Source organism: Mollisia scopiformis (genome assembly GCF_001500285.1).
Source record: "Mollisia scopiformis unplaced genomic scaffold LY89scaffold_7, whole genome shotgun sequence".
NCBI classification, from domain to species: domain Eukaryota; kingdom Fungi; phylum Ascomycota; class Leotiomycetes; order Helotiales; family Mollisiaceae; genus Mollisia; species Mollisia scopiformis.
The window spans coordinates 17071-29584 of record NW_017263587.1 but is presented as its reverse complement, the minus strand read 5'-3'; the positions used below and the strand labels follow the sequence as shown (position 1 = coordinate 29584).

General features: G+C 47.5%; 2 protein-coding genes across 2 annotated transcripts; both read right to left on the bottom strand.

Annotated features, from left to right (window-relative positions):
• Positions 1 to 149: 149 nt before the first annotated feature.
• On the bottom strand, positions 150 to 832 carry LY89DRAFT_716166 (uncharacterized protein; the record flags this gene model as incomplete). Its single annotated transcript, XM_018218253.1, has 2 exons — positions 150 to 683; positions 788 to 832. The coding sequence occupies 2 exons, from the start codon at positions 830 to 832 to the stop codon at positions 300 to 302; spliced, it is 429 nt and encodes a 142-aa protein (XP_018073973.1). The 3' UTR covers positions 150 to 299.
• Positions 833 to 3267: 2435 nt separating this feature from the next.
• On the bottom strand, positions 3268 to 5210 carry LY89DRAFT_772081 (uncharacterized protein; the record flags this gene model as incomplete). The annotated part of the gene is made up of 2 exons (XM_018221899.1): positions 3268 to 4689; positions 4901 to 5210. The coding sequence occupies 2 exons, from the start codon at positions 5208 to 5210 to the stop codon at positions 3392 to 3394; spliced, it is 1608 nt and encodes a 535-aa protein (XP_018073972.1). The 3' UTR covers positions 3268 to 3391.
• Positions 5211 to 12514: the final 7304 nt, after the last annotated feature.

Genomic DNA, 12514 nt, shown 5'->3' with positions numbered 1-12514 from the left:
TCGCATAAAACGACACTGCATCCACGTATGCCGGAGCTCAGGCACATCCGTTGTCCATCTTAGGCAGTCTTCTTCGTGGCTTGAACACGAAAGGGTAGCATGCCTCTAATGTTATTGCTTTCTGCACCAGAAACTTGTTACACTGTAACCTTCATTCCAATCTCTGAATCTATTCGCGGATATATTTCCAAGCTTTGGCAAACCGCTGTTCCCATTGAGCAGACCAAAACATACGTTCTGCATACAGACTGGTCCCAGGATAGAATGGACATTCTCCACAGGCATCATAGGATACACTGTTAATATATCTTCTTCGGCTTCGCCTTCTCCCTGTCTTTAACTAATCTCTCGGCCAATCCCTGTCGAATCCTCACACTCTTTTCCAGAACTTTCAACAGTTCTCTCGCTTTGACAGTTTTTTCATCTCTACTTCCAAGCTTGGAAGCATAGCCATGCGCCGCTTTCTCCAAATAGAATATTGCCTTGTTCCACTCCTGTAAATCGAAGTACAACTTCCCCAACAAATTGTAGACGTCGCAAACAGACTCCTGGTACCTCTTCATGTTCTCAGATTCTTTGTAAAACTCCAACGCTGACTTTGCGGCATCCACTGATTCCTCGAGACGGTCTTGCCTATTCAAGCATGTTGCAAGCTCAAAATAGACCAGGCTCGGCTTTGATACCTGAGGTATCAATACGGTAGCGATATCGTATCGTATTAGTCAGTATTGCAAGGATTGATACCGTATCGATACTATATCAATACTTCACCGCCTTTACCCCTCACCTCACTAAAATCTTCTTTCTTAACCTTCTCGTACGACGATTTCATTGAAACTTATCCTCAAAATGTCTTCTTTCCTTGAAGCAGAGTCTTCTTTTACACAGTCTATTACCGCAGAGTCTACTGAGTCTCACAGCAATGATAAGAGGAAGTGGAGAGCACCAGTCTGGAAGTATTGCCGTCGTCCGACACCCGACGAGAATCAAGAGCATCTTTATTGTCCTTACTGTCCTCCTGATCCACCCCCTATTGACTACAAGGGGCCGTACAATACAAAGTCATCTGCAAATATAGCTAAGCATTTGGAGAGGAACCACGATGTTATAATTGAGAAGGCTCTGAGTAAGAATCAAGAGCTTGTAAACCAACAACTCAAGTAGTATTACCACGAGGCAGAAGTCTCTGGTAATACTATAGAGCTTGATACCGAGATTCTCAAGAAGCACCTCTTCCAAGCAGTAATTACAGAGGCCCTAGTTACTCTCATCGTCGTACGAAACCTGTCTTTTTGTATCGTTGAGTGGGCCGAGTTCCATACTTTATGCCAAGCACTAAATAAAGAGTGTAAGGGTATGATTACTACAACTCACTCCCAAATCAAAGAAAGAGTTAGTGAAGCCTGGATCAAGCACAAAGACATTGTACGGCGAGAACTTCAGTCAGCAATCTCACGAATTCATATCTCCTTTGATATTTGGACCTCTCCAAATCGATTCCTTCTTTTAGCGATTATTGCACACTTTACTGCGCATACTCAAAAGAAGCAAAAGGCCTTACTTGCTTTAAAACAAGTGCCTGGCCATAGTAGTGACAATCAGTTCTCAATCCTTCTTCTAGTTCTTAAGGATTACAGCATCGTACGAAAGCTTAGGGCTATTATTGCTAATAATGCTTCTGCAAACAACGTTCTTTGTCGGCTTATAGAAAATCACTAGAGGACAGAGCTAGGCCTAGTATGGAATGCAACTAAGTGGCGGATCCGTTGTATTGGCCATATTATCAACCTTGTCGTACAAGCTTTCTTATTTGCAAATGTGATAAAGCTCGATGAGCTTGAGTCGTACGATGAGCAGGACCAAAGTGGAGAGCTTAAGGATGAGGATATAAAGAAGCAATTTCGGCGTTTAGGACCACTTGGCTAAGGGCATAATATTGTAGTCCATATCCATGGATCGCCTGCACGAACAGCAAAGTTTAAAAAGCTTGCGGGAAGAATGATTCCTATGGATAATCGTATACGGTGGAATAGCTGGTACGAGATGCTTCTTATTCTTCTCAATTTGAGGCCTGTAGTTGAGAAGTATTGCGCGGACTATGAGGAAGAGCTTGAAGAGGATCTTTTAAGCTTTGCAGACTAGAAAAAGCTTCGTACGATCAAGGACTTTCTTGCTCCCTTTACACGAGCTACCCTTGCTACTAAGGGAGACTCTACTTCTATTGATTCTACCCTCTTTACAATGGACGTCTTAATTAAGCACCTTCAAACTCAAGTTGTAAGTAATCCCTTTTTCTTATTCCTTTTAAAACTAAGGCTAACTATCGTACGATAGGCTATATATAAACTAAAGAAGGACCAAGAGAGCAACGACTTTCTTGTTCGTCTTATTGCAGCCCACGTAGTCTTAGACAAGTACTACTTAACTACAGATATGTCTCCATTTTACGCTGCTTCTTTGATCCTTAATGTTACGACTACGTGTACGGGAGCTCGCTGAGTCATCTCGGTGAGCTCTGGGTCACGTGGAGGAGCATTTGAGGAGCTGACGGGGCTCCTAGGAACTCCTGCGCTCCGTCTTGGCCCACCACTGTGGGCAGTATATATGACTGGCACTTCTGCCATAAGTAGGAGCTTTGTGCTCAACTTGATTAAGTTTCCTAACTACAATATCATTGCCTTATCTTACTTCATTCACCATACCAACCCACGTGACCTTACCAGGGTAAGGAGAGAGTCGTGACACTTAATCCCTCTCATCGTACGAGGTATCTTGAGACCCACTGGCCAAGGAAGTGGTCTAAGCCAGCTATAGCAGCAGTAAAGAAGCTCTGGGAGAGGTACCGGGAAGAGGTAATACCTCCACAAGCCTACCCTGCCTTCTCGTACGACAACCTATTAGAGCCAAAGGAACTTGATACTTTTGATCAGATCGCCTTATCTTTACGATCAGTTGCGCGGCCGACAAGTGAAGACGAGTATGAAGACTATAACTCTCACACCTCCCTGGAAAGAAAGGAGCTCTTGCGTGGTGGTTGCAAGACGCTCAAAGGCAACGCTGGCCTAGGCTTGCACTTATGGCTATTGATATTCTCTCAATTCCACCAATGAGCGATGAACCGGAGCGAGTCTTTTCAGGGGCTCGTCGTACGGTAACGTGGGATAGGGGGCAAATAGAGGCAGAGACTATTGAGCTAAGGGAGTGCCTTAAGCACTGGAAAAGAAGCGGTATTCTAGATAAGTTCTTTGAGGATAGCTAGTTTGATTTCTTGGTAGGGTGATTTTTGGTACAGGGGGCCCCTGTGAGCTAGGCTATATCAATACTAGTATCAATGATACGATACGATATCGATTCTGGAGCGATTTCGTATCAATACACGATATCGCGTATTTTAGCCGAGCCTGAAATAGACACCTCCTTTTTGCTTCGACTCTCCGAAATGGAACTTCTCTTTATGCTGGCTGTTGAACAACGTAATTCTCTTCCTGATCCAACCTTCTGCCTCTGTAAATTGATGACGGAAGAGACATACCTGGGCCAGGACACCCAGAGCTTCATCTCTCGATTGCAAATCATTCTCGTGCCAACGTTCCAAAGTCCATAAATGAGGTAACACTTCCATCGCTTGATCAAGTCGCCGCCGCTTCCTCGCTATCATGCATGCTTGAACATTTTGTCGCACAAGTAACGAGCTTGTTACTGGTTCGTCGTGAAGACTCTGCAGATTTTCCCTGCAGACATCCCTCGCGGCATCGTAGTCTCCAACCTTCAGAAGCAGTGAGCTGAGCTTATATCGAGCTCGGCAAGTGTGTTCCGAGTTGCGCCCTAGGCGGCGAGCACGTCGAGAAACGAGATCACAATTCCAACTGCGAGCTTCGGAGAACATTCCTGATGCCTCGGCTAGCTCGCCGAGCTGTAACACTGTATTCATAGCCTCGAAACCGAACCTTCCTGCAAGCTTCTCTCGTGCAGGAAGGTCCACAATTAGTTGTCTGTACGCTGCTTCGAGATCTTGCCTGGCGGTCCTGACACTGATTGCCTTTGATCTGAAGGTTTGGACTAAGAGCTTTGCAGTCTCGTACCTCCGATCTAATTCAGTCTGAGCGGATATTCGTTCGGGATCAGGATTCGTGGTTGAGGAGTACGGAAGACACCACCAAAATGTGGCTTTACAGCCCGGGTGTGGGAATTCGTGACTTGCAGCCAAGTCCTCAGAGCCCCAATAATATGATGCTGGGAGTGAGTATATCCTTTTGGTTCCTCGCGCACGCATGATACAGCAACACCGAGAGCCGTCTTGATCTAGAAAACAGACGCCGAACTTATGAGAGTGTTTGAGAGTATCAATATAAGTCTGAAGTGACCAAGAGCTTGTAAACAAGAACCAAGCCTGCCCGAGTGATGTTAGAGTCTCGTGGAGCGACATTGAAACTATGGATGCGGTGATGGGATCGTCTTGGCGGCTGCGTGTAAGGGTGGGACTGGATTGAAGAGGAATTGCCCGGGAGAGATCTGGTCTTGACTTAGACATAGACAATAGTAAAGCGTTGGCCCTGGTCCTCCGTCGCAATTCTGGTGTTACGGAAACTCTGACTTGATCCTTGATACTCCTTGCATCAAAATCGAAGTCGGGACCAAGGAGCGAAGCGGTGACAGCCCAGAAACTTTTATCGTCGCGAGCCATAGTCACTGCATGAGGATGAGAAAGTTGGTCTGCAATTGAATTTGAAGCACGTCGTGATACATTCTCCACGGTGTGCGATGCTATTTCTGAGCGCAGGGAGGCTTGTCGGATCGGGAATGTGAACGATGGAAACGGCTCCGAACACCGTGATGGCATCGAGTACATGTAGTCAGGGTTCATTAGACGAGGTATGGTAGATTGGATCTCGGGACTTACTTGTATGACTTCCATTTGAGCTGGAGTCGCTCGACTCCGTTGCTTTAATTCGAGAACTGTGCCGAGAAAGAACCAAATCCTGTTCTGACAATTCATCGCTGTATGCAAAGATCAAATCTTCATAGTCGTAGAGCTCGTCTTCACTATGGCCTGATCTCGGGCTGGGCGGTGAAAGAGCATCCTCCACGTTGCGGTTAAAGTCCAAACCGCTCTCCAATTGAGCAGAGTATTTGTACCAGATGGCTATGCTGTCATCGATTCTTTGTTCGTCCACAACTTCGGCAATGGGGAAAATTGCGGCGTCAGCCATATTGAACGGCAACGGGAGAAGTCCTTGCGTAAGAAGCCACGAGCTGTCATGTCACTACAATGGGGAAGTACGGTCCCGATAAGTACTTGCAAAATATCGACAGAATCGAATGGGGTAAAGGCTTGTCTCCCATCGTGATAAAAGACACCGAAAAATTTAGACCCTGTTCTGGATTCATGTGATAGAAGGCTGTCTGAAATTTCATCTTGTTTGTCTCGGGGCAACTGAACCGAGCATCTTGATTGGTGTGCCAACAAAATGCTGACGCAGAGAAAAACAAGAAGATGTTCGAAGAAGCACTGGTTCTTGCGAATCCCAAACATCTCATCTAGAGATGGCGAAAGACAGCTCGAAATGTGGTGAATGTGAGCATGACTGAATGCGGAGGTGGCACACGGGAGAACTTTCTTTTGTCCTATGATTACTTGTGGTGAAACATCTGTACCACTTGGCCAGGATCGCTGTTGTAATGGGATGTGGAGAAGACCTTAGGAATCTAGCAGACCACGAGCCAGACGCCGATGGTGTAACTTTGCATTGTCTGAGACGAAAATTGATGCATTGACGTGATTCCGGGCGAAGCTTGATAAGAAGAAGGTGCGGCGATTCTGGGGAAATATCCAGGAAGGGACTCCGGTGGGCATGACAACAGATGGACATCATGAATTGCATGCGGAAAGAGCTACGCGGTCATCCTGAGCTCATCTGAGCAGGTAAAAATGTTCAATACGGCAATCTTGCCTCTGATCGGGCGCGGTTAGTGTACGTAGATCTATTTCGGATAGAGTCAAAGCCGAGGGTATATACTACATCGGATTTTGGGTGAAAGGGGGCAATTCCCCTGACGGTGCTAGAAGGGGAAGGCGGTCGCCGAGGGCGGTGAGTGCCGAGTGCCACCGAAAGGGGTTCTGCCGATCTCCTTTAACCTCTTCGTCACTTCTAACAAGGGATCCAAGGGATCGCCGGAGGCTTGGAGCCCTCCCTACTCAGTACACGGACCACCGCGTACGCGTTTATACTAGTGAGAGAGACGCTAGCGCGTCTCCCTTCTTGCTTTCTTGCCTGAATGGAATTCTAAGAATGGATCTTCTTTCTTTTAATCCTACTTATAATATCTTAATCTATACGAGCTGCAAATATGCCGTTCATTCTATAGCTATTCCAAGGCACTTGTACGACCACCACAAAGCTACGATCCCACCTAGCAAGGTCCAGGAATACGCCCGTCTCTTTACCCCGGATTCTCTTTTACTTCCCCGGGAAGTGAAACAACTCTATGTCCCTACTACTATACTGCCTATCCCGCATTTGCGGATCTACGACGATGCTTATTACTGCAAGCTTTGCCCTCCGGATCAGCCGTATGTGATCCGCAGCGAAAAGATTTTGCTTAGTCATTTAAAGGAAGCCCATCAATGGAATAGGAGCAAAGGCTTTGCGGACCGGCCGTCTAAGTCGCGCTTGCCACTTAGCGATGCCGCCTACTTCCCCGTTGCTTGCTAGACCTTCCATACAAAAGCCTACACCCGCTACTTCCTCGTTAATAACGGCAAGCCTGGCTCTGATCTAGCGCTAGCGTAGCTCGCGGAGGCCCTTGAGAAACTACCCCTTAGCCTCCGAGAACAAGTAGAGCAAACCCTTGCTCAGAAGCTCTAAGCACCTAAACCCGACATTACCTCGCGCTACAAGACTAAGGTCTCTCCCTGGCTCGACTTAACGCAATGGGAGCGATACTTTCGGGGTTATAACTTGAGTCGTATCGTACGCCTCTTTAATTTCCTATCGCCTCATCCCCTATTTGACCCCGATTAGCCAGATAATCACCTCGTCCTCGTACTTGAATCCTTTGACCGTCTTATCGAGCAAGCCCGTGAATCGCTCCGCACCGACCGGATCAACATCTTCGATTAGCAGCGTGTTAGTAGCTTCCTCACCCGCCGGACCACGAACTTCTCATTAGTGTACAAGCTTTAAGAGGGCACTTATACTATATATAAGAAGGTGTGGAAGCAATTGCTAAGCTTCGTTTATCGGCGTGTCTGGCGGAACTAAGGCCCTGAGCTCTCTTATCGTCTGACCGACGCTCAAGTAACAGCCCTCGATCGAGTAATGCAAGCTGCGGCCGAGCTTGCCCGGGAACAGCAAAGCGCTGGTCTGGCGCTAATATAGCTTTAGCAAAGTCTCGATTATGCTACGATCCAACTATATATCTCACTGCTAGACTATGCTTTATTCGACACAATTTACGATAGTATTGTCGTCGTCTTTATAGCGGTTCTTAGTATTAGATATCCTAGATTATCAGTCGATCAGAATGCCACATTTAGTGATTCTTTGCATTATACCCCATATCTCTCTGCCTTTATCAAGATAGCCTAGCTCCTTGTTATTCAATGCGTAGTACTTGCAGTAGATCGAGGTGAGGTTCCACATGTAGCTAATATGTTGAATGTTATGCAAGAGCGCTTTATGGTGTATAGCACACACTCCCCTGTGAACTAGGCACAGAAGCTACATAGTTTTGGAAAGCAAATCAATGAGATCACCACCTCTCTAGGATATATCTCCTGGACCGACGACGGCGAGCACCTTAGCTACAAGGGCCTAGAGCTAGGGATGACCGACTTGAAGAAGTTCCTGGCTACCTAAACAGCCGCTGCATAGTCGCTCCTAGAGGAGCTGCTACGTGTACATCCAGACGAAGAGCGAGACGAGGTTGTTCCACTAGTTAATCTTTTCCGGCTTAAGGACGATCCGGCTAATAGCAAGCCCGGCTAGTGCTTCCTGGACGACCCGCGGAATGACTACCTCCAAGGACATAATCGATGGCTACTTAATCGTGTACTAGACGAGAGTTGGCTACAATAAGAGTTCCTAATCAAGGGTACGAAGGCTGTGTGGCGGCGTAAGACTGCTGAGCAATACCTAAAGCAGGCTAATACCTTCCTTGAGTTGTTGCTTCTCCTTATCCACATCCTGGGGGGCTAGCTTACACAGGGAACTAAGCTTCTTAGTCTATAGCTGCGTAATACTGTCCACAAGCTACGGCGGAATATTTTTATCGAGAATGGCCTTGTCGGCTTTGTTACTTTTTACCACAAGGGCTATAGTGTCTCGGGGTCAACCAAAATCATCCACCGGTATCTGCCCGAGGCAATAAGTGAGCTCTTAGTCTACTACGTCTGGCTTATCTAGCTATTCTGTGAGCAGCTATGCATGCTTGCTCTAAACGAAAGCCCTAGTGCCCTAACTTTCCTTTAGGCGATTAAGAAGGGAACTCACAGCGAGCTGTGGCTAAGTAGTCGCTTAACGAACGTCCTCTCACAACAGTTTAAGCAACATCTCAATACCGATGCAAACATCCTTCTTTGGCGGCACGTAGCGATTGCTATCTCTCGCCGGCATCTACGGCAAGCCAAGTTTCGGAAAGACTACGGAGCAGACGCCCCCGGAACCTAGAATAACGCACAGGCTGCACATACGGCTAATATAGTTAGTATAATCTATGTAAGAGGGATTGAAGAAGCACCTAGTCACGTTGCCTTTGCACGTGTAGAGTACCGGCAGATTAGCAGAGAGTGGCATACATATCTAGGGTTTTCTAGCTTTAAGAGGTTAGCTTAGATACAACCCATAGTTTTACAGACATCCGACCTTAGACAGCTCACCAAATCCTTAGTCAATCACTAGGAGCTACTCAAACGCAAAGTCCTCGGTGAATTGCCAATTCAAAACTAGATAACGAACCGTAATAAAATCAATGTCTATTTGCAAGAGATACCAAAAAGAGAGTCTATACGCCGACAAACTAGGAAGCTAGCACGTTACTAAGACGAATTAGACACTATATCAAGTAATGGATCAGACTATGAGAAAAAGCCTATATTTAAACGCCGCCGTTCTTAAGTATAGACTTATAGAGTTATTAGAGAATGTATATAATCTTTAATGTATAATTTATAAAGCAATAAATCGCCAGGTTATTCGAAAGCGCAAAAATTCAACTATTCTCAAAGACGTTATCTAGCCAACTACTCCATAGATCTAAGCTATAGATAAGATTATAGAAGCCTTGGCTATTGAGGATGAGGAAGAGGCTATAATGGCTCTTAAGCATGCTGTTCGGCGACTCTACTTGGCCTTGATCTACCACACTGTCGGCAGCGTGCCGTTCAAATCGCCCATCTTGAGTTTTTGTGCTATACTAAGTCGGAAAGTCCGTGGGAAAGGCCGAGGATTATGGGAGGAGCCGGGGAATTTCAATAGCTATTTATTAGCTCTAACCTAGACTGCTTAGCTTATACTCTTTGACTACGCTTGTTTCCAAGAGCAAAACGACGAAGACCAAATCCCCGTCTTTCTCGCCAAGATCTGTAAGAAGTTCTTCTAGTAGCTAGCGGAGACGCCGTTTGGGCACATTCTACAGTAGAGGCTATACTTGTTTAAGGTTGGAAAGGCTACAATTGCAAAACACCAAGCTCGCTAGCTCTTAGACGGGCAAACAGTGGAATATCGCGGGGTGGAGTTACAAATGTCGCAGATCTCCGACTTAGTGGTTTTCGAATATCAACAAGCCTATGCCTTGCTCTATGATGAGCTCCTGTTCTAAGCAAAGGACCTGACACTAATGGAATCGTGGAGGCTAAAGGACGATCTGGATCTAGACGGCATTGGGGAGGACATTGAGGACGAGCTAGATCTAGTTGCCTTAGCGGAACTAAGCAATCACACATACTATACATTTAATCATACATATGCTAGAATAACGACGCTTACCATGAATACTCTGTTGCACCGGAATTACTAAGCATCCGAGAGCTAGCGTACTTTCTTCTGGTTCGACCATATTCTCTAGGGAAAGAGGCCGCGGGGTGCTTCAGAGACGCTGTCCTTGCGAATGCTTGATGCTTCCAAACGTAGTCAAATGCGTAGGAGAGGTGCTTATGCTAAGGCTAACCTGCTAGCCGTTGCTCGGAAACTGTACAATGCACCGGACCTGCAATTCCGGGTCCCTGGTCAGCGGAATGGCGTGCTTGCCATCATGGGGCCTTAGCCAGCCGAGCAAGTGGTTCTGGTAATAGGAACCGGCTCCGGTAAGACTTTGGTCGTCATGATTGGAGCTGCAATTGCAGATGCTGGGACTACAATCCTCGTTCTGCCAATGGTTGCTCTACGGGGTGATATGCTGAGACGCTTTCACGAAGTAGGCATCCGGCCGCTGATCTGGTCCGCCGATTGTAAACGGTCAGCGTCACTGGTCTACCCCCTATGCGCGGGCGCTCTCTCAGTTAGAGTGCAGGATGCGGCCGCGCAATTGGCCCAAGCGCGGCTGACTAAGCGTCTTCAAGTAAGAGTGCATCAAGTGAGAGTGCACTTTGCCTCGCCCACCTCTATAGGCCTCTTGAACAGACCACGCGCGCGTGATGTTTATCTATAACCCTACTCACAAGATTGTAATATACCTGGCTTGCAAGTCAAGCATCATCCCTAAGATAGGGAGCCAGGAGAGCCACACCGACTTTCCGGTGATGCTCTCAAAGCAATAATCCAACGTTTAAATGATTACAACCTAAGGACTGTTGACGAGCTGAGGGACCGGAAGCCCCGTCCTGAAGACTCGTGCGAGCTGATTGGGCACCTTGCTTACTACGATGGCTTCCACTGCCTATAGCCGGACTGCCTGTACTGCACCCGCCACCCCCGGAAAATGAAGGACCACGTAGCTTCTATACACAAGATAAAAGCAACTAAGCACCAGAAGAGCCCCCTGTGGAAGGCTTGCACGCTCTAGACGTATTTTACAGGGCATGGAAGGATCGATTACTTTGTAGTAGTCGATCACAAAGAGCCGGTAGACAAAGCGCTAGTAGATGGGGAGTTAAGTAATGAAGAAAAGGCCTTTTTTGAGAAGTTAGAGGAGGATTGCTACAATGTAAAGGGCGACCTCGAAGACCAAGCTAGCATCGTCTAGGGCTTTGGGGATTCCAGGGCAGAGAGGGTGCCCTGGCTCGAGCGGACCGGCTTCCCCTCGCACCTGGCCCGGCTGAAGGACGCCGAGATCAGGAGCTCGTACGCCCTCCCGCCGAAGAGAGTGCTGGATGCCGATGCTAAGGATGCTAAGGACCCCGACTTGGTCCGGATTCTGGTTGCGGCTAAGGCTCTCTTGCGAGACGCCTACCAGCTCTGCAGCGACACCTCGCCAGAGCGGAAAATAACACAGCAGCGGGCCAACATCCTCAACGAGTTCTATACTAGGGCGTCCGGCCGTTCAGATGGCTTCCGGTATTACAAGAACGCGTCAACACTTACTACGTACTTCACCACCATAAAGCAGCTACTAGCGTACTACTACCGAGTTGTGTACTGTGAGGAAGGCCACTTTACGCGGACTCAGCCAGACCAGAAGCTGCCCCAGGACATCATCCAATCTACTGCTCAGCAGGTCTAGGCTATAGACGAGATCATAGAAGCCCTAGTTATTGCGGATAAGGAAGAGGCCGAGTTAGCTCTCAAGCATACCATTCGGCGACTCTACCTAGCCCTAATCTGCCAGACGGTCGGGAGCGTGCCCTTTAAGTCGTCGGTCTTAAGTTTCTGCGCTATGCTCAGTCGCAAAGTGCGGGGTAGCGGGGTAGGTTAGGGCCAGTAGATAGAGCCGGGGAATTACAATAGCCACTTGTCTGCGCTGACTTGGACGGCCTAGCTTATACTATTTGATTACGCCTGCTTCTAAGAGCAAGATGACGAGGACCAAATCCCGGTCTTTTTGGCTAAGATCTGCAAGAGATTCTTTTAGCAACTAGCCGAGACGCCGTTTGGGCACATTCTGCAGTAGCGGCTCTATCTTTTTAAGGTTAGTAAGGGGGAAGTAGCCAAGCACCAGGCCCGCTAGTCCCTCGATAGTCAGACGGTCACCTACTGGGGCACCGAGCTGCAAATAGCCTAGATCCCGTAGCTCGTCCTATCCGAGTACTAGCAGGCGCATACCCTGCTCTATAAGGAGCTGCTGTTTAAGTCAAGTAACTTAACCCTAATGCAGTCCTGGCGGCTAAAGGACGACTTGGATTAGGACGACTTTAGCGGCTCCTAGCTTACTTACTCTTATAATGCCGAGTTCCTTAACAAGGCTAAGCTAGCCTTACTCTAGCGAATTCAGAGCAAGAGTGAGCTACGGGCTATGTTCTTGATCGCAGTAGCAGACGGGAGCATGCAGTTGCATTCTAAAGCGATAGCACTCTATAAAGTGCACGCTTAGGACTTCTTAAAGCGTTTACTTATCCTCTGTTATATTCCCGCTAGCCAGC